The sequence below is a fragment of the Trichechus manatus genome, unplaced genomic scaffold, assembly GCF_000243295.1.
Source record: "Trichechus manatus latirostris isolate Lorelei unplaced genomic scaffold, TriManLat1.0 scaffold00036, whole genome shotgun sequence".
Lineage (NCBI taxonomy): Eukaryota > Metazoa > Chordata > Mammalia > Sirenia > Trichechidae > Trichechus > Trichechus manatus.
The window spans coordinates 13,583,768-13,606,742 of NW_004443972.1; the positions used below are offsets into that span (position 1 = coordinate 13,583,768).

General features: G+C 36.6%; 1 protein-coding gene across 2 annotated transcripts in view; it reads right to left on the minus strand.

Annotated features, from left to right (window-relative positions):
• CCDC148 (coiled-coil domain containing 148) overlaps positions 1 to 22,975 on the minus strand; it is a 293,851-nt gene that overhangs the window by 65,237 nt on the left and 205,639 nt on the right. For both annotated transcript variants that reach the window (XM_004375405.1, XM_012555281.2), the window contains one exon: positions 22,448 to 22,588. In XM_004375405.1, the coding sequence (XP_004375462.1) occupies positions 22,448 to 22,588 (141 nt within the window). The remainder of the gene's footprint in view (positions 1 to 22,447; positions 22,589 to 22,975) is intronic.

Sequence of the window (22,975 nt, forward strand, 5' to 3'; positions counted from 1 at the left end):
AAGGAAATAATAAAGATCAGAGCAGAAATAAATGAAATAGAGAATAGAAAAACAATAGAATCAATAAAACCAAAAGTTGGTTCTTTGAAAGGATCAACAAACCATCAGCCAAAGTGACAAAAGAAAACAAGAGAGGATGCAAATCACCCAAATAAGAAATGAAATGGGGGACATTACAACAGATTGAACCGAAGTAAAAAGGATTATAAGAGAGTACTATGAGAAAATATACTACGACAAATTTGAAAATCTAGAGGAAATGGATAAATTTCTAGAAACACACTACCTACCTAAACTAACAAAAATTGAGGTCGAAAATCTGAACAGATCCATAACAAGAGAAGAGATTAAAAAGGCAATAAAAACTCCCAACAACAACAAAAAGCCATCGCCCAGATGGCTTCACTGGAGAATTTTACCAAACATTCAAAGCAGAGCTTGCACCAGTACTACTCAAACTATTCCAGAACACAGAAAAGGAAGGGATACTTTTGAATTCATTCTATGAAGCCAGCATAACCCTGATGTCAAAACCAGGCAAAGACACCACAAAAAAAGAAAATTACAGACCAATATCTCTCATGAACATAGATGCAAAAATTCTCAACAAAATTCTAGCTGATAGAATTCAGCATCATATCAGAAAAATAATACACCACGAGCAAGTAGGATTCATACCAGGCATGCAAGGATGGTTCAACATTAGAAAATCAATCAATGTAATCTACCACATAAATAAAACAAAAGAAAAGAATCACATGATCATCTCCTTCGACACCGAAAAGGCATTCAATAAAGTCCAACACCCATTCCTGATAAAAACTCTCAATAAAATAGGTATAGAAGGGAAATTCCTCAACATAATAAAGAGCATCTATACAAAACCAACAACCAACATCATTGTCAATGAAGAGAGGCTGAAAACACTCCCCCTGAGAACAGGAACAAGACAAGGATGCCCTTTATCACCGCTCCTATTGTGCTAGAAGTCCTAGCTACAGCAATAAGGCAAGGAAAAAAACAAAGGGCTACCAAATGGGTAAGGAAGAAGTAAAACTATCCCTATGTGCTGATGATATGATGCTATACGTAGAGAACCCAAAGGACTCCACAAGAAAACTTCTCTAACTAATAGATTCAGCAGAGTAGCAGGATACAAGATAAATATACAAAAATCAGTTAGATTCCTATACACCAATAAAGAAAACTATGAAAAGGAAATCAGGAAAGGGACATCATTTATAATGTTGTTGTTGTTGTTGTTGTTAGGTGCCATCAAGTCAGTTCTGACTCCTAGCTACCCTACAGGACAGAGTAGAACTGCCTCATAGGGTTTCCAAAGAGCAGCTGGTAGATTTGAACTGCAGACATTTTGGTTAGCAGCCAAGCTCTTAACCAGGGCTCCCCATTTATAATAGTCCCTAAAAAAAAATCCTCACTTATAATAGCCCCTAAAAAAATAAAATATTTCAGAATAAGTCTAACCAGGGACGTAAAAGGCCTATACAAAGAAAACTACAAAACACTACTTCAAGAAACCAAAGGAGACCTACATAAATAGAAAAACATACCATGCTCATGAATAGGTAGACACAACATTGTGAAAATCTCAATTCTACCCAAAGCACTCTACAAAGACAATGCAATCCCAATCCAAATACCAACAGCATTCTTTAAAGAGATGGGAAAAACTAATCATTAACCTTATATGGAAAGGAAAGAGGTCCCAGATAAGTAAAGTACCACTGAAGAAAAAAATAAAGTAGGAGGACTTGCACTACCTGACCTCAGAACCTACTATACAGCTACGGTAGTCAAAACAGCCTGGTACTGGTACGACGACAGACATACTGACCAATGGAACAGAATCGAGAACCCAGATGTAAATCCATCCACCTACAGTCATTTGATCTTCAACAAGGGCCCAAAGTCCATTGAATGTAGAAAAGACAGTCTTTTTAACAAATAGTGCTGGCAAAACTGGATGTTCATCTGCAAAAAAATGAAACAGGACCCATGTCTCACACCATACACAAAAACTAATTCAAAATGGATCAAAGACCTAAATGTAGAACTAAAAACTATAAAGATCATAGAAGAAAAAACAGGGTCAACACTAGAGGCCGTAACACATGGCATAAATAGCATACAAACGGTAACTAACAATACACAAACACCAGAAGACAAGCTAGATAACTGAGATCTTCTACAAATTAAACATTTATGCTCATCAAAAGACTTCACCAAAACAGTTAAAAGAGAACCTACAGACTGGGAAAAAAATTTTGGCTATGACAAATCCAACAAAGTTCTAATCCCTAAAATCTACAGGAAAATCCAACATCTCTATAACAAAAAGACAAATAATCCAATTAAAAATGGGCAAAGGATATGAACAGACACTTCACCAAAGAAGACATTCAGGTAGCTAACAACACATGAGGAAATACTCAAGATCACTAGCCATTAGAGAAATGCAAATCGAAACTACAATGAGAAACATCTCACCCCAACATTACCGGCATGAATCAAAAACACAGAAAATAACAAATGTTAGAGAGTCTGCAGGGAGCTTGGAACTCTTATGCACTGCTGGTGGGAATGTAAAATGGTATAACCATTTTGGAAAATGATATGGTGCTTCCTTAGAAAGCTAGAAATAGAAATACCATATGATCCAGCAATCCCACTCCTAGGAATATATCCTAGAGAAATAGGAGCCATCATACAAATACACGCATGCACACCCATGTCCACTGCAGCATCATTCACAAAAGTTATGAAATACGAAGTTCAAAATACCTAGTTCCATGTTTTGATCAAAGATTCTATAGAGAAATCCTGATTGAAAGGGGGAAAATGTATAACAGAATTTCAAATTCTCATGGAATCCAGACTTTCTAGAGCAACGGAGGCTAGATGAACCCCCAAAACTACTGCCCTGAGATAATCTTTAAACCTTAAATCAAAAAATCCCCAGAAGTCTTCTTTAAACCAAACAATAGTTTAGCTTAATTAGGACAGAATGTCCACCCTGAGCATTTTGCTTTTTTAAAAAACTATCTGTATGGGAACAAATTGACAACAGCAACTTGAAAGGTTAGATAGGAATCTTAGGGGGCAGTGAGTTTATGCTAATGGGGGAGGAATAATTCAGAAAAGGTGGGTGAGAAGGGTTGAACAACTTAAAGAATGTAATCAATATCAATGAATTGTACATGTAGAAATTGTTGTATTGGTGTATGTTTTGCTGTGTGTATTTTCAACAATAGAAAAGTTTTTAAAAAAAATCTACTTCCATTCCTCATAAGCCATTGAGATAAAGCATATTTTTATTACATTTTCTAGATTCTAATTCACTTAGATAATTCCATGCATCTTAAAATTTTCCCCATTTGGCCTGGAATATGAACCCTCCCCCCTCCCCTACACACACACAAGCACACATACATAAACGTGGTGTTGTTATGTATTAAAACATAAAAGGACATCTTATTAGAAAAGTTTTTTTTTTAACTTTAAGATTTTTTTTCCATTCATTTTGTTTAGATTATTGATGGTGCCTGTATCACATAAAGGTGCCCTGGTTATGCAGTAGTTAAAGCACTCAGCTACTAACTGAAAGGTCGATGGTTCAAACTCACCAGTTGCTCTATGGGAAAAGATGTGGCAGTCTGCTTCCGTAAAGATTTACAGCCTTGGAAATCCCATGGACAGTTCTACTCTGTCCTTTAGGGTCACTATGAGTTAGAATCGACTCAACGGCAGTGGGTTTTGATGGATATCACATAAAATTACCATCAATTGATATAATCCTCTATATAATCAATTTGACAATCATCTGTATTTTGCCACATAATTTTTCACACGTTTGTGTGAACTTCTAGAAGGTAAGGAATATGATTTATACTGAAGTGTTTATTTGTACCCAGCCTCACATCTTGCAGAAGAAAAGTGCAAGAGATATACTTGCTAAACTGATGCAATGAAGAAGAATATAGAAAGGCAGCATTGTATGCAATGCTTCTCTTACGTCAACTCATATAAACCCAAAACTTTTAATACAACACCCAGATGGACAATAACCATGCAACTTTTCAATCAGTTGGTCAATTCACTTAGTCATCTGGGGTTGTGGAGGCGCATTTAATCCTGACAGAGCATGGGGACATAGTACTTCTCTAACTCATGTTGTCCACGGCAGCCAGATTAAAGGTATTTTGTGCCAGAGATGGACACTTAGTCATTCCTACTCTCAAAACCTTTCAGCCAATGTTTTCTATATTTTATGGTATAGATCTCTGCAGGCCTCAACCTAGGACTTGTTCAAGCTTCTAAATAAAATAAAAAATTTGGCTCCAAAAGAATTACTTTGCAGGGCATTCTTTATGCAAAAATGGAAAAACTCTCTACATAGGCAAGAAATCAAAGCCAGATTGTCAGTTTTCAAAATAAAAAGCTAATTTTGCCACTATACGGCCTGGTTAATTGAGCTTAACGGATCTCCTTTCAGTCTACAATTTGTATTTTTGTAATTTCTAGTCCTCTTTGTATTTCAGCTACTCATCATTGCCCTAAACTTGAATTGTCTTGCTATTTCCAAGCAGATAAGCTCATCCTTTGGATAGCAAAAGAGTAAATTGTCATATTCTTTCTGAAGAATAAATAAGCAAATAACTAGCAAAAGCCTTAAGAATTAATAAATAAACTTTTAAGAATTAATAAGTGTGACATATGTAAAGATTTACAAGTACATATGTTCATCATAGTCTTAATAAGGTAAAAAGTTAGAAATAATATTAAAACCAAAAACCAAAAACCCGTTGCCATCAAGTCAATTCCAACTCATAGCGACCCTATAGGACAGAGAACTGCCCCGTAGGGTTTCCAAGGCTCTTTATGGAAGCAGACTGCCACATCTCTCCCCACCCCGTGGAGCGGCTGGTGAGTTCAAACCGCTGACCTTTTGGCTAGCAGCCATGCACTTAATCACTGCATCACCAGGGCTCCAGAAACAATATAACTACCTAAAAATGAGATAAGTTAATGCAGTATGATTCTAGTTAAGTTAAAAATCCCTGTGTGTGTGTGTGTGTGTGTGTGTGTGTGTGTGTGTGTGTGTGTATAAACAGTGTAAGGATATTGCTAATAATTTTATTTTGGTAGTGGTTTAGGACTTTGGGTGATTTTTATTGTACTTTATGTGCTTGTTTATATTTTCCAAAGGTATGATTTTTAAAAAGTCTGGCTGATTGGGAAGAACTTAGTCAACTGGCATAACATAGTTCATAAAGATGATATTCTACATCTTAGTTTGGCGAGTAGCACCTGGAGTCTTAAAAGCTTGCTAGCGGCAAAGCAAAGGCTCAAAGAAGAAACTAGTCCACAGGACTAATAGCCCACATAAAACACAGCTTTTTCTAACCTGAAACCAGAAGAACTAGATGGTGCTCGGCTACCACTACTAACCGTTCTGACGAGAGACACAATAGAACTTCCTAGGCAGAATCGGAGAAAAATGTAGAGGAAAATGCAAATTCATAAGAAATGACAGACCTACTGGACTGATAGAGACTAGGGACACCCCGAGACTATCGCCCTTGGATACCCTTTGAACTTGGAACTGAAGCTATTTCTGGAGGTCGCCTTTCAAATAATAGGTTGGCTTATAAAATAAACAGCATCATCTGTGCTCCCCTAAACAATCAACTATATGAGACCAAACAGTCAACATTCACCCAAAAGCAAAGATGAGAAGACAAGGTGGGGAAGGGAAGCCAGATCAATGGAAACAGAACAAACAGAATGGAAATAATGAGAATGCTGACACATTGTAAAAATTGTAACCAATGGCACAGAACAATTTGTATAAAAATTGTTAAATGGGAACCTAATTTGCCATGTAAATTTCACCTACAACACAATAAAGTATTATTCAAAAAAAGTTTGGCTGAGAAAAACGATATTCAGAAGGAATATCTTAGGGACATGACTATTATTCATTTCTGAAGTCTCCAAACTCTATTCCTGTATTAAGTTGGATGACAAGAATAGTGTGTGTACCTGTATATAATATTTTCACTTTCTATCACCTTACGTGTGACATCACTTTCTCTTTCTATAGAAAAGTTTCACAGATGAATGATTTATCTTTATGTCACTGGCTTTAGAAAAGTTGATGTAATACTATATGAGGATTGATTTAGACTCGTCTGTAAAACTTCTCTTGAAAATGCTATCCATTGGGTGGATGCTCCCCTCTCCCCAAAACATGCTGACATCTCCTGATGTGCTGGAATGCTGTCTATTATTAGCAAATAAGAGTTAAACGCTTCCTTTTAACTTTAGCCATGTTCTATTACAGCACCATTCTTTAGTCTAGGTTTTCTGATATTAACTATATTCCTCCCTTTTAATTTCTTGTCTCTTATTCTCTTACTGATTACCTATTTTAATGATTTCTAATAGGAAACAGATGGCACACTCAAAATCAGGATACATCAAAAGGAGTCTAACAAGGGGCCAATTAACAAAGGAGGGTTGGAATGCAGGAAAATCACAAGGGATTGTGCAGTGCCAGGGCTGCTGTCCCACCTGTAGGCCAGAGACAGAGCAGACTGTGTGGAGAGGGCTGCCTTACAGGAGCTGAGACTTTTGGAGGAGGGCACAGCTACTGAGCACAACCCTACCGGGGAAAAGATTAGGGAATAATTATCCCGACCTCACTTTCCTCATTCATCCTGATCTCCAATGTTCCAATTTGGCTGAACCCAACTAGAAGCCAGAGGGCAAGGGAATCTGTTGATGCGGTCCACACCTCACATACATCTGCTCTGAGCCAAACAGCAATGTGGAGAGTAGCTATGAAGTAGCAAAGGGAACATATCCAGCAAAATATTGTTAATGCATTTTATTATAAATTGTTTGGGAGTAGGTGATGTCTATATGCGTAAATAAATCATGTTAAGCCCTTCAGGTGGTGTTCAGTTCAGTCACTTACGGAAGCATTTTTCCATGGCAGAACTGCCTACTCAAATTGGCAATAAGCTATTTTCTGCTGTGATGTTGTCTTATGTCCTTATAACATGATGAGCCAAGAAAGTATTCTGGGGTAAACACATCAGTTATCTCCTTCTTAATTGAAATGCCAGGTGGATTAAAAAATAACTGTCATGTCTTCTTTAGGAGGAAGGTCTATTTTCAGTGTGGGCATTGAAATATTATATAATGATTGTGTCATATGCTGATATTGCTAAAATGAATTTGTCTGTAATCTTGTTTAATTTCTCTCTTTTCACTATTCATTACGATGGGAGTATATATACTGAGGATGTTGTATTTCAAAGCTTGAAGTGTCAGGGAGAGTGAAAAGTGAAAAGTAATCAAACCTCAGAGTCATTCAATCATGACTTCTTAGAGCTGAGGTGATTTTAGTTTACTCCAGACATTTCATTCTACAGTTGAGGAGGCAAAATCCCACAGAGCCTACATAACTTGCCCAAGGTCACCTACTTTGTTAGGGTCACCTAGTTTGGTGTGCTTTCCTCTCTACATCAGCATCTAAGTATTGTTGTATACTGCTCATTCATTAAATTCATTCACTTAACCAATATTTAGAGTGCCTTGTGCCAGGCATTGGGGAAAGTAGACACATTCCCTTTTTTTCATAGGGCTTATGTTCTAGAAGGGCAAGAGGAGACAGTCAGTGGATATATATATATACATATCTCAGAGGTGATAAATAGTAACAAAAAATAAACAGGATTAATGTGTGACAGGGAAGGAGAAAGCTATTTTAAGTCTGGTAGGTTCTCTCTGATAAGATGATATTTGAGCAGGATCCTGAATGAAGTGAGGTAGTAAGTTATGCAGACATCTTGGAGAAAAGTGTTGAGGCAAAGGGAACAGCCAAGTGCAAAGGTGCTAAGGCAATCATGTATTAGACGTATCTGAGGAGGATGAAGTAGGTTATTATGGCTGAAGCAGAGTGATTGAGGGGGAAAGTGGTAGGACAGGAGATCCAAGAGGTATTGGATAGAGTGCAGGGAGACAGATCATGCAGAGTCCTAATCATGTATGTCATGGTTAGGACTCTGAGTTTTATTCTGAGTGAGGTGGAAAGTGCTGGAGTGTCTTCAGCAGAAGAGTGACATGATCTGACATGAATTTTAAAGAGATCACTCTGGCTATCGTGCGGAAAACAGACTGCGGAGGTGGTGATGGAAAGGGAGAAGGAAGAGAAATTAATTAGGAGATTAGGAAGGTATTATACTACTCCTGATTATATTTTAAAGGTACAGCCTTCTATCCATGCCAGTAGGTAAGGGTACAGAGACACAATGTGAGGGGTAAAAGGGAATAAAAAATTATACCAAGATTTTTGGTATAATAGAGTTTCCATTTGCCAAGAAAAGGAACACTGGGGAAGGAGGGAAAAACAAGAATACAGTTTGGGCATATTACATCTGAGGGACATATTAGATATCCAAGTGGAGATGTTGAAAAGGGCAGTTGAATATGTCAATTTGGAGTTCAAGAGGGAGGTTCAGGCTAGATATATTAATGGGTATTTGTCGGCATATAAATGTTATATAAAATGTTATATTGGAGTGGTTGACTTCACTTAGAGAGTACATGTACTTAGAGCACTGAGCCCTCAGGGCAATCCAAAGCTTAGAAGTTGAAATAATGAAGAAGATCCATCCAAGGCAACTAAGAAAGAGAAACCAGTGAGACAGAAAAAGAGATAATGGCTTCCTAGAAGCCAAGTGATTCAAGTTTTCCAAGGAGGAGGTAGTGATCATGCCCATAATAATAGGTCAAGTAAGATGAGAAGTGAAGATTGACCTGGAAATCAAGCATAACCTTGACAAGTTCAGGTTCAAAATGGTTCAAGGAAGAATGGGAGGAAAAAAACTGGAGACGGTGTGTACAGGCCATGGAATGGTGAGATTTTCTGAAGCAGGAAATATTGGGTCAAGGGAGAGTATTTTTTATATGGAAGCCATGCTGGCATAATTTTAGGCTAATGGGAATGATCTAGAAGAAAGGGGGCAATTATGGTGGGGAAGAGATTGGAATGTCCTTGAGTAAGAGAGAGGGGATAGGATCCAGTGCATAAGTGGAGGGGCTGGCTTTAGAGAGGAGAACAAATCCTGCATGCATTGTTAAAGAAGGAAAGGCAGGGTGTATGGGTACAGATTCTAATATGCTGGTAGATTTGGCATTGGAAGACTGTGGAAATTCTCTTTTTCTGAAATAAAAAGCTGATACTAGCTAAAAATGGCATCAAATTAATTTTTTCTTCATTCTATTTAATAAAATAATGGCACTAAGGAGCCAATGAGAAGGTATTTTTTATCTGTTCACAACACATGTCCTATACACGATAAATCAACTTTGATCAAACTATAATGGCCTGGTTTCTTGTAAAGTGTTTATCCATAGAGGTTCATTACTCCAGTGAGAGAAATCCTCAGAGAATATTAAGAGTAGAAGACAGACACAGTGAGACTGTGTGCACCTTTAGAATACGAGAGCAGTTCTACTTAGCACGCAGGAAAAAACATACCATTAAAGAGTTTTAAAATGATCAATAACCTATCCATTTAACAGTTCCTAATAAGCCAGGACAGGACCAAAGACATGAAAATGCTCTGAAAGCAAAGGGTTTGAAACAGAGCTTTCTCAAAATTTATTCATTGCAAAATTAACAGCAAATAGTAATTACAATGCATAGCATAGTGTTTAAAGTCATGAACTATGAATTCAGCTCATCTAGGTTTAATTCTAACTCCACTACTTAATGGCTATGTCACTTTGGGAGAAGTTATGTAACCTCTCTGTGTCTCAGTTTCTTCATCTGTAAAATGGGGACCATAACAGTACACACCTCTTAGGGTTATGAAGATTAAACGAACATAAAACAGAGGCTTACACAGTGCAAGAATCCAGGGGCAGATTATCCAATAAGCAAGGTAGCATGGTGCTTTACTTTGCTTGCCAGATCATCTGTAGCGAACAGCTTCACATTTTTTCACCACATCAGAGATTCTGCCTTTGGCTGGAATCTATCTTGCTCCCAACCCCACAGCACCTTCCTGCAGAATCAAAGCCTCCTTTTAAATTTACAGCCCCTGACAGGCATGGATGACCCAATAAGCAAGGTAAGCACCGGCTTACTTGTGCTTGTTTACCAGTCTGTAGTGAATAATTTCACTACAATCAAAGGTGTGGCAAAACCCGTGTGAAACTGTGCACTACAGATGATCTGGTTAGCAAGGTAATAATCCGTCCCTGTGAGATACGTCTGTTAATTAAATCATCACCATGAATAATGGTCAACACCTAGCCAGAAAACATAGCCAAAAACTGACACCTGGGCTAATTTTCAAGGCTCTTCCTCTAAAACTCTCTATTGGGAAATCTTTTACAGAAAAACAAATACATCTGGCTTTTAATCATTCAGGCAGAAGTTCATCCAGGCTTCTTTTTTTCTCCATCTGACTTTTTCTTAAAACTATGTCCTGATAAAAGGTAGGAAGGGAGTGTCATCAGTTTTACCACTTTTTTTTTTTTTGGAAGTTCTAGTGGAAGTTTTCACTTTTAAAAGACAATTGAAACCAGAAAAATGAGCTTCTTGGATTATTCTTTGGCTTACCATCCTCCCTTTTGTCTCACGTTTTGACTCATATATTGAGTTGACTCTACGGTCAGTCCCATGTTAGGAGGTTAGAATCAGTTAATTAAGAAGCTTACTTTAATGTTCACTTCCAAATTTTAGTAAGAAAACAAGGAACATTATGATCACTTTTATTCAGTGATCCTTGATTTATTCTTTCAGAAAATTAAACCTCTCATACTACATTAATTTCTTTACTCATGCAATATTATTCAGAGGACTGATTACATCTTTAGAAAAAAAATGTCTGAACCATGAGTGTTTTTGGAATAATTATATATAAATTATATATTAACTATCGTCCCCTGCCAACCATTATAATATCCTCATAGCTAGTTTACCTATTAAGTTTTGTAGTTCCTATGTTTGGGGTATTTCATCAGACTCCCAATTAAGAAAAGCAATAAGAAAAACACCTCCTCAAAGTCTGATTGCAAGTTACATTTCTAGGAGTTGATCATTGAGAGAACCACAAAACAGAGGGTGAAAGGTAGTTCAACAGATTGGCCCTCAGCCCATAGGGGTAGTTCAGCCCCATAGGGATACTTCAGCCATAGGGGAAGGAGTTCCTTTGCAAAGTGAATGCTTGCAGTGAAATATTTGAATGGGTGGACATTAGAGCAAAGGTCAAAAGCGTGTCCACAGGGGTTCACAGACATGTTTCTAGGGGTCCAAGAAGTCTATGAAAATTCTTAAATTTCATATTCTCCTTTTATTAAAATGTAAAAAAAAGTGCTAGAAGTCAATTTTAGATCATCTGAATGACACTGTATTCCTGAGCGCATCCACAGTGCTTTTGTTTGTTTTTACAATTTAGTTGGCCCCAGTGATTCATTTTTACATTTAAGTATTTTTAATCTAGGTGGGATCCATAGGTTCTCTCTGCCTCTCCCTCTGTCTCTCTCTCTCTCTCTTCCTCCCTCCCTTTGCAAGGAGTCGCTATGTTGCTTGAGGTTGAGACATAGAGGCATGAGGGAAAATAACCTGGAAGAAACAGAGGATCTGGACCAACACCAGGAGGTACCACTTCTGAGGGGCCTCTCTGCTGGGGATGTGTGATTTTAAACGATTATTTTTTCTACTACTAAACCCACCAATATCTATATTACCTCCCTCTGCCATAGCAAAGCATTCACTGGAGATGAAAGGCAATCAGTCACAGGCATGTGAGGGAAATTGCAGAGGACAGTTCCATACCCTGCAACTCCTGCAGAGCACAAATGCATGCAATAGCAATTAAGGGCCTAAACAAAAAAAGAAAAATTAATAGAAAAAGAGTTGATGGACCCTGTGAAGTCAGTCAGGGCAGAAAGTCTATATTCTAAGGCCTGAACTTTGATCAATTATGGCAAAACTGATAACTTCTATTAGCATAAGGGCATTCATACTCGGAAGCAGGCACACCAGCATGGGCCAGTGTAAGCACAGAGGCTGACAGAACAGTTTGTTGAGACAGGACCAGGAAATAAGAGAAGAGAAAGTCTAGGCATGGATGAAGACAGAGGTACTACCCTAACATTTCCCCCTCTACCCAAACTAAGGGCTTCGTCATCACTTCACTGAGAGTTAGTAGGTTAATCTCAAAGTCACACTGTAATTATATGTGCATATGTAATTGTACACATATATGCCGATACATACATGTATATATACATATATATGCACACATTTAATTTGCTATGTGTAGTGACGCTTACTTAAACTAATTGAACACTCTATATAGTTCACTCCATTGTGTATTTTTAGTTTGTCTTCATTAACCCTTTTGTTGCCCTCATAAAGTCTGATGCTAAAAGAAGTTCTTCAGGTATTATTAATAAGAGATTCTATTCTATTCTATTCTAACCAATTGCACACTATCTTTGTGGCAAATCAGGTAAACATGTCTTTTTAAAAAGATACCAGAATAAGAACAAGTTCTGTTTGAGCAGGCAACCTCCTACAATTGGCATGTGGTATGAAGAATGAAGGACTGGGTATAGTATGCGTCACATTAAAGGCACTCAATACATATTTATCAAATGAGTGAATACCCTGACCTTTAATGACCCCCTTGGTATTATACACTACCTTACTGTCAATGTATCTCACTAGGAGCTGACACCACTATTCTATGTGTCTCATTGTCATCAAGTCAATTCTGACTCATAGTGACCCTATGGGACAGGGTAGAGCTGCCCATAGCGTTTCCAAGACTATATGGAAGCAGATTGCCACATCTTTCTTCCACAGAACGGCTGGTGGGTTCAAACCGTCAACCTTCTGGTTAGCAGCTGAGCGCTTCACCACTGCACCACCAGGGCTCATCATTCTATGGGTAGAAGAGTGCAATGGAAGGAAAACAAATGTTACCCAATACTAAGAGCTAGAAAGTATCCGTGCCACTGCTCACTGAAAAAATAAAGGCAATTCACTGAGTCATAGTATTTTCTGAAAGGTGACTTTGGAATTTCAAAATAAGAAGGATTATGTGTATAACTTACAATCAAGCAGCAAGTCATGAAACTGATGAAGAATGTTGTATGTTTTATTTGTTGAACTGTCTAGGCTGATGAATCTACGGTCTATTTTGGCGACGACTGCCACCTAAAACCACGGAAAGTACTAACGAGTCAGTGATCCTTTGGTTTAGGGTAAATAACGATTCCTGCACGTCCTATGTTGTGATTAGAAAATTTCATCATACTAGAACTTTCAAAAGGTTAGACATTCGCTAGTGTTTGTAGAGTTCTGCCACTTTAGATACATTTCTTCGCCAGGTGAAGAGTAACTAGGCAAACATAAGAAGAACTGTGTTCATGAGACCGGTTTTGAACCAGCCTTAAAACTATGGTCTCTAACCATTATCATCTTTATCTAATTCACCTGCCCTGCTGTTTGATTTTACCATATTTTTCTAGCCTCCTGCTCTCCCATTCCAGTGGGGAAACAATAATAACAATATCAACAATTATAACAATGTAATTTATAGAGTTCTCTCTAGGTGCCAGGCATGTACTAAGAGCTTCAAACGCATTATCTAAATCTTTTCAATATTTTACAAACAGAGGCCTGAAATTTAAAGATAGAGTATAACTCCCTCCAAGTCCACATGGTTAATAAGTTGCAGTGCTGGGATTCTAAACCCAGGTCAACTGTGCGTGTAATATAACCTAATCATGAGAGAAAAAGTCATCATATTCACAGTCACAGTGATTACACATGGTGTCTATACCCAGGGGGCAGGGAATCTTGGGGCAATCTTAGAAGCCTGCCTAAAACAGGGTGTTATTTATTGTTTCCTTTAAATCCTCAACAATCCTAATGAAGCCGAGTTTAAAGTTTGGAATTTTGTTTTTCAATCATTCTTCTGTGGCTACCCTTTTCCGACTCTTAACTCTGTGGATAGGTGTATTATCAGAATAAGAACACTGGAGAAGAGATTTCATGATAAAGCTGATATATGTGTCATCCATACAACAATTGACTTAAAGTGGCTAAATGGAACATGCATACAAATACACACAGAGCTGGGTGGGGTGGGGAGAGGGGAAAGAGAGATCATGTTTAATGGGCTTGCAGAAGAATTTCACAAGAGGGTAGCCTGAATTTCAAGTTGGATCACCACCAAGTAGTGACAGTTACCTCTGAAAAGAGAGCAAAACGTCACCATGCAGCTCAGAATGCAGTACCTGAAAGAGGCCCCTGAGAACTAAACAAGAGACAAGCAGAATCTCAGCACCATATAATCAGAGGGAAGCCATCCTCCTGTTAATGAGCAGACAGGTAAAATTGTGTAGAGTTCTTTGCAAATTTATAAGTACAGACTGGAGAATAAGTGTCAAAAAACAAAACAAAAACAAGAGCCATCTTCCAGTGCAAACCAGTATAGGACAAGAATAGATCAGAGCAGATAAAAGGGTCAGCAGAATCTGAGAGGAACAGAACTAGTCTGGCTCAGAGTCAGCCTGAACCAAGGGGTCTCACCAGCTTCTTGATGTTTCTCAGAACCTTACTTTGTAGCTTACTTTATAAATTAATGATGGCTAAATTTATATGTAGTAAAATATTCCCATTTCAGAATGTGGGTTCAGTCATTCTTAACTAATCATTTGTTGTTCATTGTACAGATCCAAGCTAAAGAACTTTCCAGGAATTGATACATAAAACTGAATCAAAACTCTGTTAGGCTCTGAGTGGGCAAAACCAGTTCAGCAACTCCGTTACAGCATGGTGTTCCTAAAAGGCTCCATCTGTTTGCAGATGTTGCAAGCTAGTGCCCAAAGATATTTACAGTGATCACCTCCAAGCCATCACATTATTGAAAGGACAAATTATGTTGTCTGCTCTTTTGAGGAGAGTAGGGCTTTAAGAGAGCTTTTTGACAGATCTCTGTAAGGCAGGTAGAATTTTAAAGTCCCTGGATTGAACATTCCCTGATGAATACTCTGCTACTTCCAAGTCAAAAGGCTTCCTCATTCAGGTAATCCCCCCTAAGAGCTTTCTCACAAAGCTACAATAATTATTCTCAAAAGGACCCATGACTCCCACACTGGAAGAATGGCTTTGATCTGCTTTGGGGAGATATTCTGGGTTCCCTCCTAAGCACAGACTTCTTAAGTCTTCTGAGAAGAAGCACTGTTAAACAGCCCTCTAACCTGCATTCTGTTTATGATAGCCTATCCCCTTTTGTTTTAGACACCTCTCTTTTTCCCTGGTTATCTGTATGATGTAGGAAATTCTGGGTATTTTCCTGATCACCTGAGGACACAGTGGAGCACACAAGTGCCAACATTCTACTGAAGCCTGGGTCACAGGGACTGAGAGTTCATAAAATGATAGATCCCTCCCCCGAAACATCTGAGGTAAGGCTGATGGTCACACGGCCATGAAAGTATCTTGGCTTTCCTGATAATACTCCCTACCCCCAATCATACAATGCAGTGCATTGTTGGATTAGGCATTGGCTAAAATTGGGAAAGAATTGTGAAATGCTAGACCAGAGAAGGGATAAGTCTCCTTTTGATGTGAGCCTTTCTTCGAATCACCATTTTGGGAGCCAGTCTGGAACTACCTTTGCCTTGCTTCCCATGGAACTCTAGGCATAGTGCAGCAACAAAATCTCCTAAAACTTTATGATGTAGGCCAATTTTTACGTTATCTATGCCACCAAAAAAGTCACATATAGTGAAATGGTGGTGCTGGGACCAATATAACACATCAGGCATTTTAAGGTCCATCTAGTACAGCAATTTTATTTCTTACAATAGCGCCTAGGAATAGATTATGGAAAGACGTTGCTTTTTAATTTTATCATGACAATTATTTCTAAAGTGGAGAGATGCTTTTGAAAAATTACCAATTTCACATAACTTATTAATCAAAACTTTCCTTGAGTCTTGAGATAAAACAACGAAAACTGAAGAGTGATGTCTGCAAGATAGCTATATAAGCAGCTCTATGCTCCCACCCTCCCACAGAAACGCCAAAAAACGAGCAGAAACTGGCAGAATTGACTTTTTTCAGAACTTTGAAAACCAGTCAAAGGTTCACAGCAACCAAGCAAACAGTGAATCAAGAAAAAGTTGATATCAAGTTGGAAGAAAAGCTTTGTGGAATTTTCTATTTGCCTGTGCCTTATTCATTCCCTGGCTCAGCAGCAGTCTTAAAGAAGCAGCAACCTGCATTCCCACAGGAAGACTGATTCCTGAACTCCAGAGGGATGCCTTCTTTTACGACTGGCATTCAACATTCAACTGGAAATTCTAACCAGAGCAATTAGGCAGAAAACAAAATAAATGGCATCTGAATTGGAAAGGAAGAAGTAAAACTATCTCTGTTCATAGATGACATGATCCTATATATAGAAAACCCCAAAGAATACACACAAAAAAAACTATTACAGCAAATAAATGAATTCAGAAAAGTTGCAGGGTACAATATTAACACAAAAAAAATTGTATTTCTATAAATCAGCAATGAACAATCTGAAAAGGTAATAAAGAAAACAATTCTATTCACAATAGCATCCAAAAGAATAAAATACCTAGGAAAAATTTAACCAAGGAGATGAAACACTTGTACACTGAAAACTATAAAACTGCTGAAAGAAATTAAAGAAGACCTAAATAAATAGAAAGATACTCCATGTTCATGGATTGGAAGACTTAATATTCTTACGATGTCAATACTACCCAGTGATGTATAGATTCAACATAATCCTATCAGAATGCCAGCAGACTATTTTGCAGAAATGGAAAAGCCAATCTTCAGATTTATATGGAATTGCAAGGGGCCCTAAATTGCCAAAACGATCTTGAAAAAAAAAAGGGCAAAGTTGGAGAATTCACACTCTCTAATTTCAAAACTTACTACAAAAATACAGTAATAAAAACACTGTGATACTGAGGTAAGGATAGACATTTAGACCAATGGAATAGAATTGAGAGTCCAAAAAATAAATGTATACATCTATAGCCAATTGTTTTTTGAGAAGTGTACAAAGACCATTCAATAGGGAAAGAATAGTCTCTTCAACAAATGGTGCTGGAATAACTGGATATTCACATTACAAATCAATAAAGTTGGACACCTACTTCACACCATATATGACAATTAACTCAAAATTGGTCAACAACCTAAGTATAAGAGCTAAAATTGTATCTCTTAGAAGAAAATATAGGAGTAAATTTTCATGACCTCGAATTTGGCAATGGATTCTTAGATATGTCACCAAAAGCACAGTCAACTAAAGAAAAAAATAGATAAATTGTACTTCATCAAATTAAAAACTTTGTGCATCAAAGAATTTTATCAAGAAAGTAAAAAGACAACCTAGAGAATGGAAGATAATGTTTGCAAATTTTATATCTGATAAGGGTAAAGAACTCTTACAACTCAAAAACATAAAGACAAAGACCCAATTTAAAAATGGGCAGAAGACTTGAATAGACATTTCTCCAAAGAAGATATACAAATTACCAACAAGCACATAAAAATATGCTCAATATCATTAGTCATTAGGGAAAAGCAAATTAAACCCCAAATGAGATATGACTTCATACACACTAGGATGGCTAGATTCACAAAACAAAACAAAAACTAGGAAACTTATAAGTGTTGGCAAGGATGTGGAGGAATGGGAACACTCATACATTGTTGTGGGAATAGTATAGCTGCTATGGAAAACAGCTTAGTGGTTTCTCAAAAAGTTAAGCATAGAATTACTGTCTAGTTAAAATATTTCAAATCTAGGTATATACCCAAAATAACTGAAAACAGGTACTCAAACAAATATTTGTACACAATGTTCAAAGCAGCACTATTTACAGTAGCCAAAAGGTGGAAACAACCCACACGTTCATCAGTGGATAAATGGTTGAACAAGTTATGGTATATACATACAACGGAATCTTATTCAACCATAAAAAATAATAAAATACTGATACATGCTACAACATGGATGAATCTCAAAATATTATGCTAACTGAAGGAAACTAGAGTGAAAAGGTCATACACAATTTCGTTTATATGAAATATATAGAATAGGTAAATCCATAGACACAGAAAGTGGATTGGTGGTTTCCAGGGCTGGGGAAAGGGTAGAATTGGGATCGACTGCTTGATGGGTAGGAGTTTTACTTTGGGGTGATGAAAATGTTTTGAAACTAGATAGAGGTGGTGGTTGCAACAGGACTGTGAATACACTAAATATCATTGAATTGCTCAATTTAAAATGGTTAATTTTATGTTATGTGAATTTTACCTCAAGGAAAAAAAAATCAGCCTGGAATTGGATGCACAAGTAATTAATCATCTAATAGTAAAAACGCAATAAAGACATTTTCTGATATACAAAGACTAAGAGAGTTTTACAATTTACTGACCATATCTGAAGGAACTGCTAAATCATGTTTTTCTAATATGGAAACTGAATCTACAAGGAAAGATGGTACAAGAAGCAATATTGAATAAAAGAACTTGTTAGCATGATGGTAAATACAAATAGGCATTTAAAATAAATAATCAAAATTGAGGAAGGAGTTAGAAACAACATGGAATTAAAATTCAATATATCAATAACAAGGAAAATGAGATAAAGCTATAATGAATATCTCTCATTCATGCCTGCTCCAAGTATTTTGAATACTGCCTCTATATTCTGATAGCTACTGCACTTTCCCAAATATATGAGAATACTTTATGACCTCAGAGTAGTAAATGTTTTCTTAATTGATACATATGAGGCAAAATTCATAGAGGAAAAAAAATTAATGTTTGACTACTTGAAAAACTTAACTTCTGTGAAACTAAAGACACAACAAGCAAAATTAAAAGGAAAATGACCAGCTGGAAGAAAATATTTGCAACCCATATAACTGACAAAAAGAAACAGTATCTAAAATTTATAAAGAACTTCTACAAATTAATTAAAAAATAGAAAAATGGACAAAAAGTGTGAACAAGCAATTCGCTGAGGAACAAAACAATCCAGTATGCATGAAAAGATTTCAGTCTCACAAGTAATCAGGGGAATACAAATTAAGACATTAATGATACGCTTCTCATATTCATCAGATTGAGAAAAACCAAAAAGCAAAGTTGTAATATCTTATAAAACCAAAAATATTTTAAAAATTTGGAAGTATGAAAACCCAGCAATTTCCCTTCTAGGTGCACCCTAGAGAAAGCCCTGCACACACACACCAGGAGGCATGTACAGGGGCTGCTGCAGCATCATTTGCAAGAGGAAAACTTTGGAAACTCATATGTCAACCACTAAGAAAATGGATAAAGTGAATGGTAGTCTATTTCTACATTGGAATACTATATAGCAGTTAAAAGGAGTGAACTAGGTCTAAATGTATTAACATGGGTATATCTCCAAAACATAAGCTTGAATGAAAAAGTACACGTTGCAAAATGATACATTATGATAGTATTCATGAAAAAATTTAAAACCACACACCACATATTAAAATCAATATCAGAAGTCCTGGAAGGATAGAAACAAAATTCATGATTAGGACTACTTGTAGGGAAGAAATAAAGGAAATGGTACTGGGAAAAGCATCAAAAGAGGACCTCAATTTTATCTGTAATATTCTACTTCATTTAAATTTAAAAGTGAAAAAGATTAAGATTTTCAATGCTGGGTGATGGGTTCTAATGTGTTTATTACATCAATCTTTATATTTTTTAAAAATATTCTTAAAGTTGTTTTTTAAATAAAATAAATCATATGTCTTAGTCCTATACAATTGCTAGCGATTGGTCATGAATTTGACTTAGAGCTTTCCAAAACAGTGTAATGCCCTCTATACTCTATATAAATAAAACAACACATTTAATAGGGCATTTCTTACCATGTCGCTCATTGTAAGTGCTGGACCGTGAAGTAATGCCTACATACAGCTTAGTAAAATGTAACTCGGCCAAAAAAACACGTTAGGTATGCAGTTTTTGATATCTTTCTAAATTTACTTCTTTAGTACTCATAGGTATAGTTCCAATCTTGCATTCTAAAATGTGGAGAGCACCTCAGAAGACAGACCTGGCTATCTGCTTCTAAAGGTCACAGCATTGAAAACCCTATGGAGCAGTTCGACTCCACACATGAGCTGGAATAGACTCGACAGCAACTAACGACAACATATTTAAGTTCAATTTCCCCATATAATTAGTTATGTTGAAAAATTTTCCAGCCTTCATTATTTCAGGTGTTAAGTGCCTTCTTGTTTTAAGCTGCACTTGGGTTAGCCCTTTGATCATCTTTGCTGTTATAATTGCCTAATTATCCCTCCATTACTCTCCTAGGTTCTTTTGAGGTGTTTATGAAGCCAAAGGTCACTTCCGTTGGCAAGCTCAAGAGATCACTATCTTTCAAAATGCCTTTTCCTCACTTCTGGAAATCTTTCAGACTGCCAAAAAAAGCTAGCAATGCCCCTCAGTCCTCTCCTATCTAACCATGCCAATTCCAAATTTAGTGTTCATAATTAAATGTATTTACTCCCATTCTCAATACTTGAGTTATTTATTTTGTATATTTTTTCATTTTCTTAGTAAACACTCAGAAAGTGGAACTGCATCTAAATTTCTTTATAGGGCATTTAAGAATACCACATGTAAATAAATGCTTAAAAATAAAATACTCTTCATGGGTATTAGCTTATAGAAAGGTAATGCCATGAGGGGGCCCAAGTAGATGATGAAACTATAGGAATATGCTTTTCCAACACTGTACTTTAATAACAGTAAATAATTGGTAAGTTCCACCCAGAAATATATAGTTCACTTACATTATTTGAAAAATGATATATATTTACGAGTTTCTGAGGTATGTTCAATTATTCGTTTTAACCGTCAACTCTCTTGATAGAGTCTTAATGAAACCACCCAACTTATTCCCTTAGAAGTGGAAACTGAATCCCTTCTTGATTAAAAAATATAAAATTTGTGAATTATATCTTCTCAGCACCTGACTTTGTCAAATGATCATATAACTTCTATGTATGTTGTTTTCCATATACTGCCTCTATACCAATTTGCTGATTAAAAAGCACAAAACAAATCAAGAACTATGACAAGTGAGGTATAATAAAATGCAGAAAATTGGCTTATAGCTAGAAAATCCATGGTGTCTTTTTCCCCTACATTTTCTCTTTTAAAGTACAACTTCTAGACAAGGGCTGCATAGACCTGCTTAGTGAGATAATCCAAAGTGTCAATCATGCTCACAAAAATGAAAAATTTGTCTACCAAGGACTGTGAATTAATTTGTTATCCTTAGCATTTTAAGCAGCTTTTCAAAACAAAACATTTTTTTATATCACACAGATCAAATACAGGTGTATAGGTTAATGGGAGTTTCTTTCATTGTATTATGAGGTTGATCATAAATTGCCTTTTTGGGAATTATTTCCACAGAAGGCAGCAATTCCATAAAAAATAGATTTTAAAAATCACACAAAATATTTAACAAAAATATTTTTACAGCAAATTGTATAATTTTTGTTATGGAAACAAACAAAAATGCCTAAACAAATACCATATATCGTAAATAATATATATACCATATATTATATGATAAATACTATATATCGTGAATAATATACATGTTTAAAACAGAAAAATTAGAAAGAGTCTAAATGCCTAGCAATAGGAGATGGCTTAATTTAATATATATAAATCTCCCCTCAAATGTGTTCTGTCTTCCACAGGTTATCAACAATCATTTTTAAAGCTGTTAGTAAATGTTTTCATGAATATTTTGGAGGCTGACAACCAAATATTTGCTCAAAAGTGGAATGATGAATTCATATCAGTAAATGAAAAGTAAGACAATCTAACAAACATTAAATCAAGGGAATTTTCTAAAGAGCCTTTTGGTGTTCCATGAAGTGCACTTGCCCTAGTACAATGTATGTTGCCAGAAGGACATCTTTTGACAATCATTTGCTGCACTGCTATCAACTAAAATGTTATCCCAGTACCCTTTGGTCTTTGCCATGTTCCTGCTTAGTACAAGACTTAACAACAGTCAAAAACCCTGCCCTTTTTACCTACTTCATCTCTTCTAATCACAAGTATCTGGACTTGTACAGGTCAACAAAGTGGGTTCTCCTCCATGTTCACAAATCTTTTGACCTCAAATAAACTAAAGCAAACTCCACTATCCCTGTGAATCTTTCTAAGAACTGACTATGAGAATTTGTGCCAAACATCAAGATCAATCAAAATTCAATCAATCCATTAAACATTCATTCATATCAAAAGCAAATTTTATACTTTTTCTTTCTTCTCCTCTCTTTGCAATAATTCCTTCTTCTTCCACAGTTTCTCTTTCTCCTTTTCCTTTTCTCTTCTTCTGACAACAATATCCATTTCTAGTCTTGCTACCTCTTCCTGGTGGGCTCGCCATTGAAGAACCTGAAATAAAGAGAAACACTTGATTTCAGTAGCTATGTACACTCAAGTGGTTTCACAGGTCATAATGAGACTAGGTTCTATATCAAGCAGCTGTATCTCTACAAATTTAGTCAAAATACACATTAAAACTGTGTGTACACAACAGAGAGTCCCTGATGGAGCAGGAGAAAAGTAGGGTGCAGAACTCAAATTCTAGTAAAAAACCAGACTTAATGGTCTGGCTGAGATTGGAGGAACCCCAGAAAGCATGGCCCTCAGACTTTCTGTCAACCCAGAACTAAAACCATTCCCAAGGCCAACTCTTCAGACAAAGATTAGACTGGACTATGGGACATAAAATGATACTCGTGAAGAGTGTGCTTCTTAGCTCAAGTAGATACATGAGAC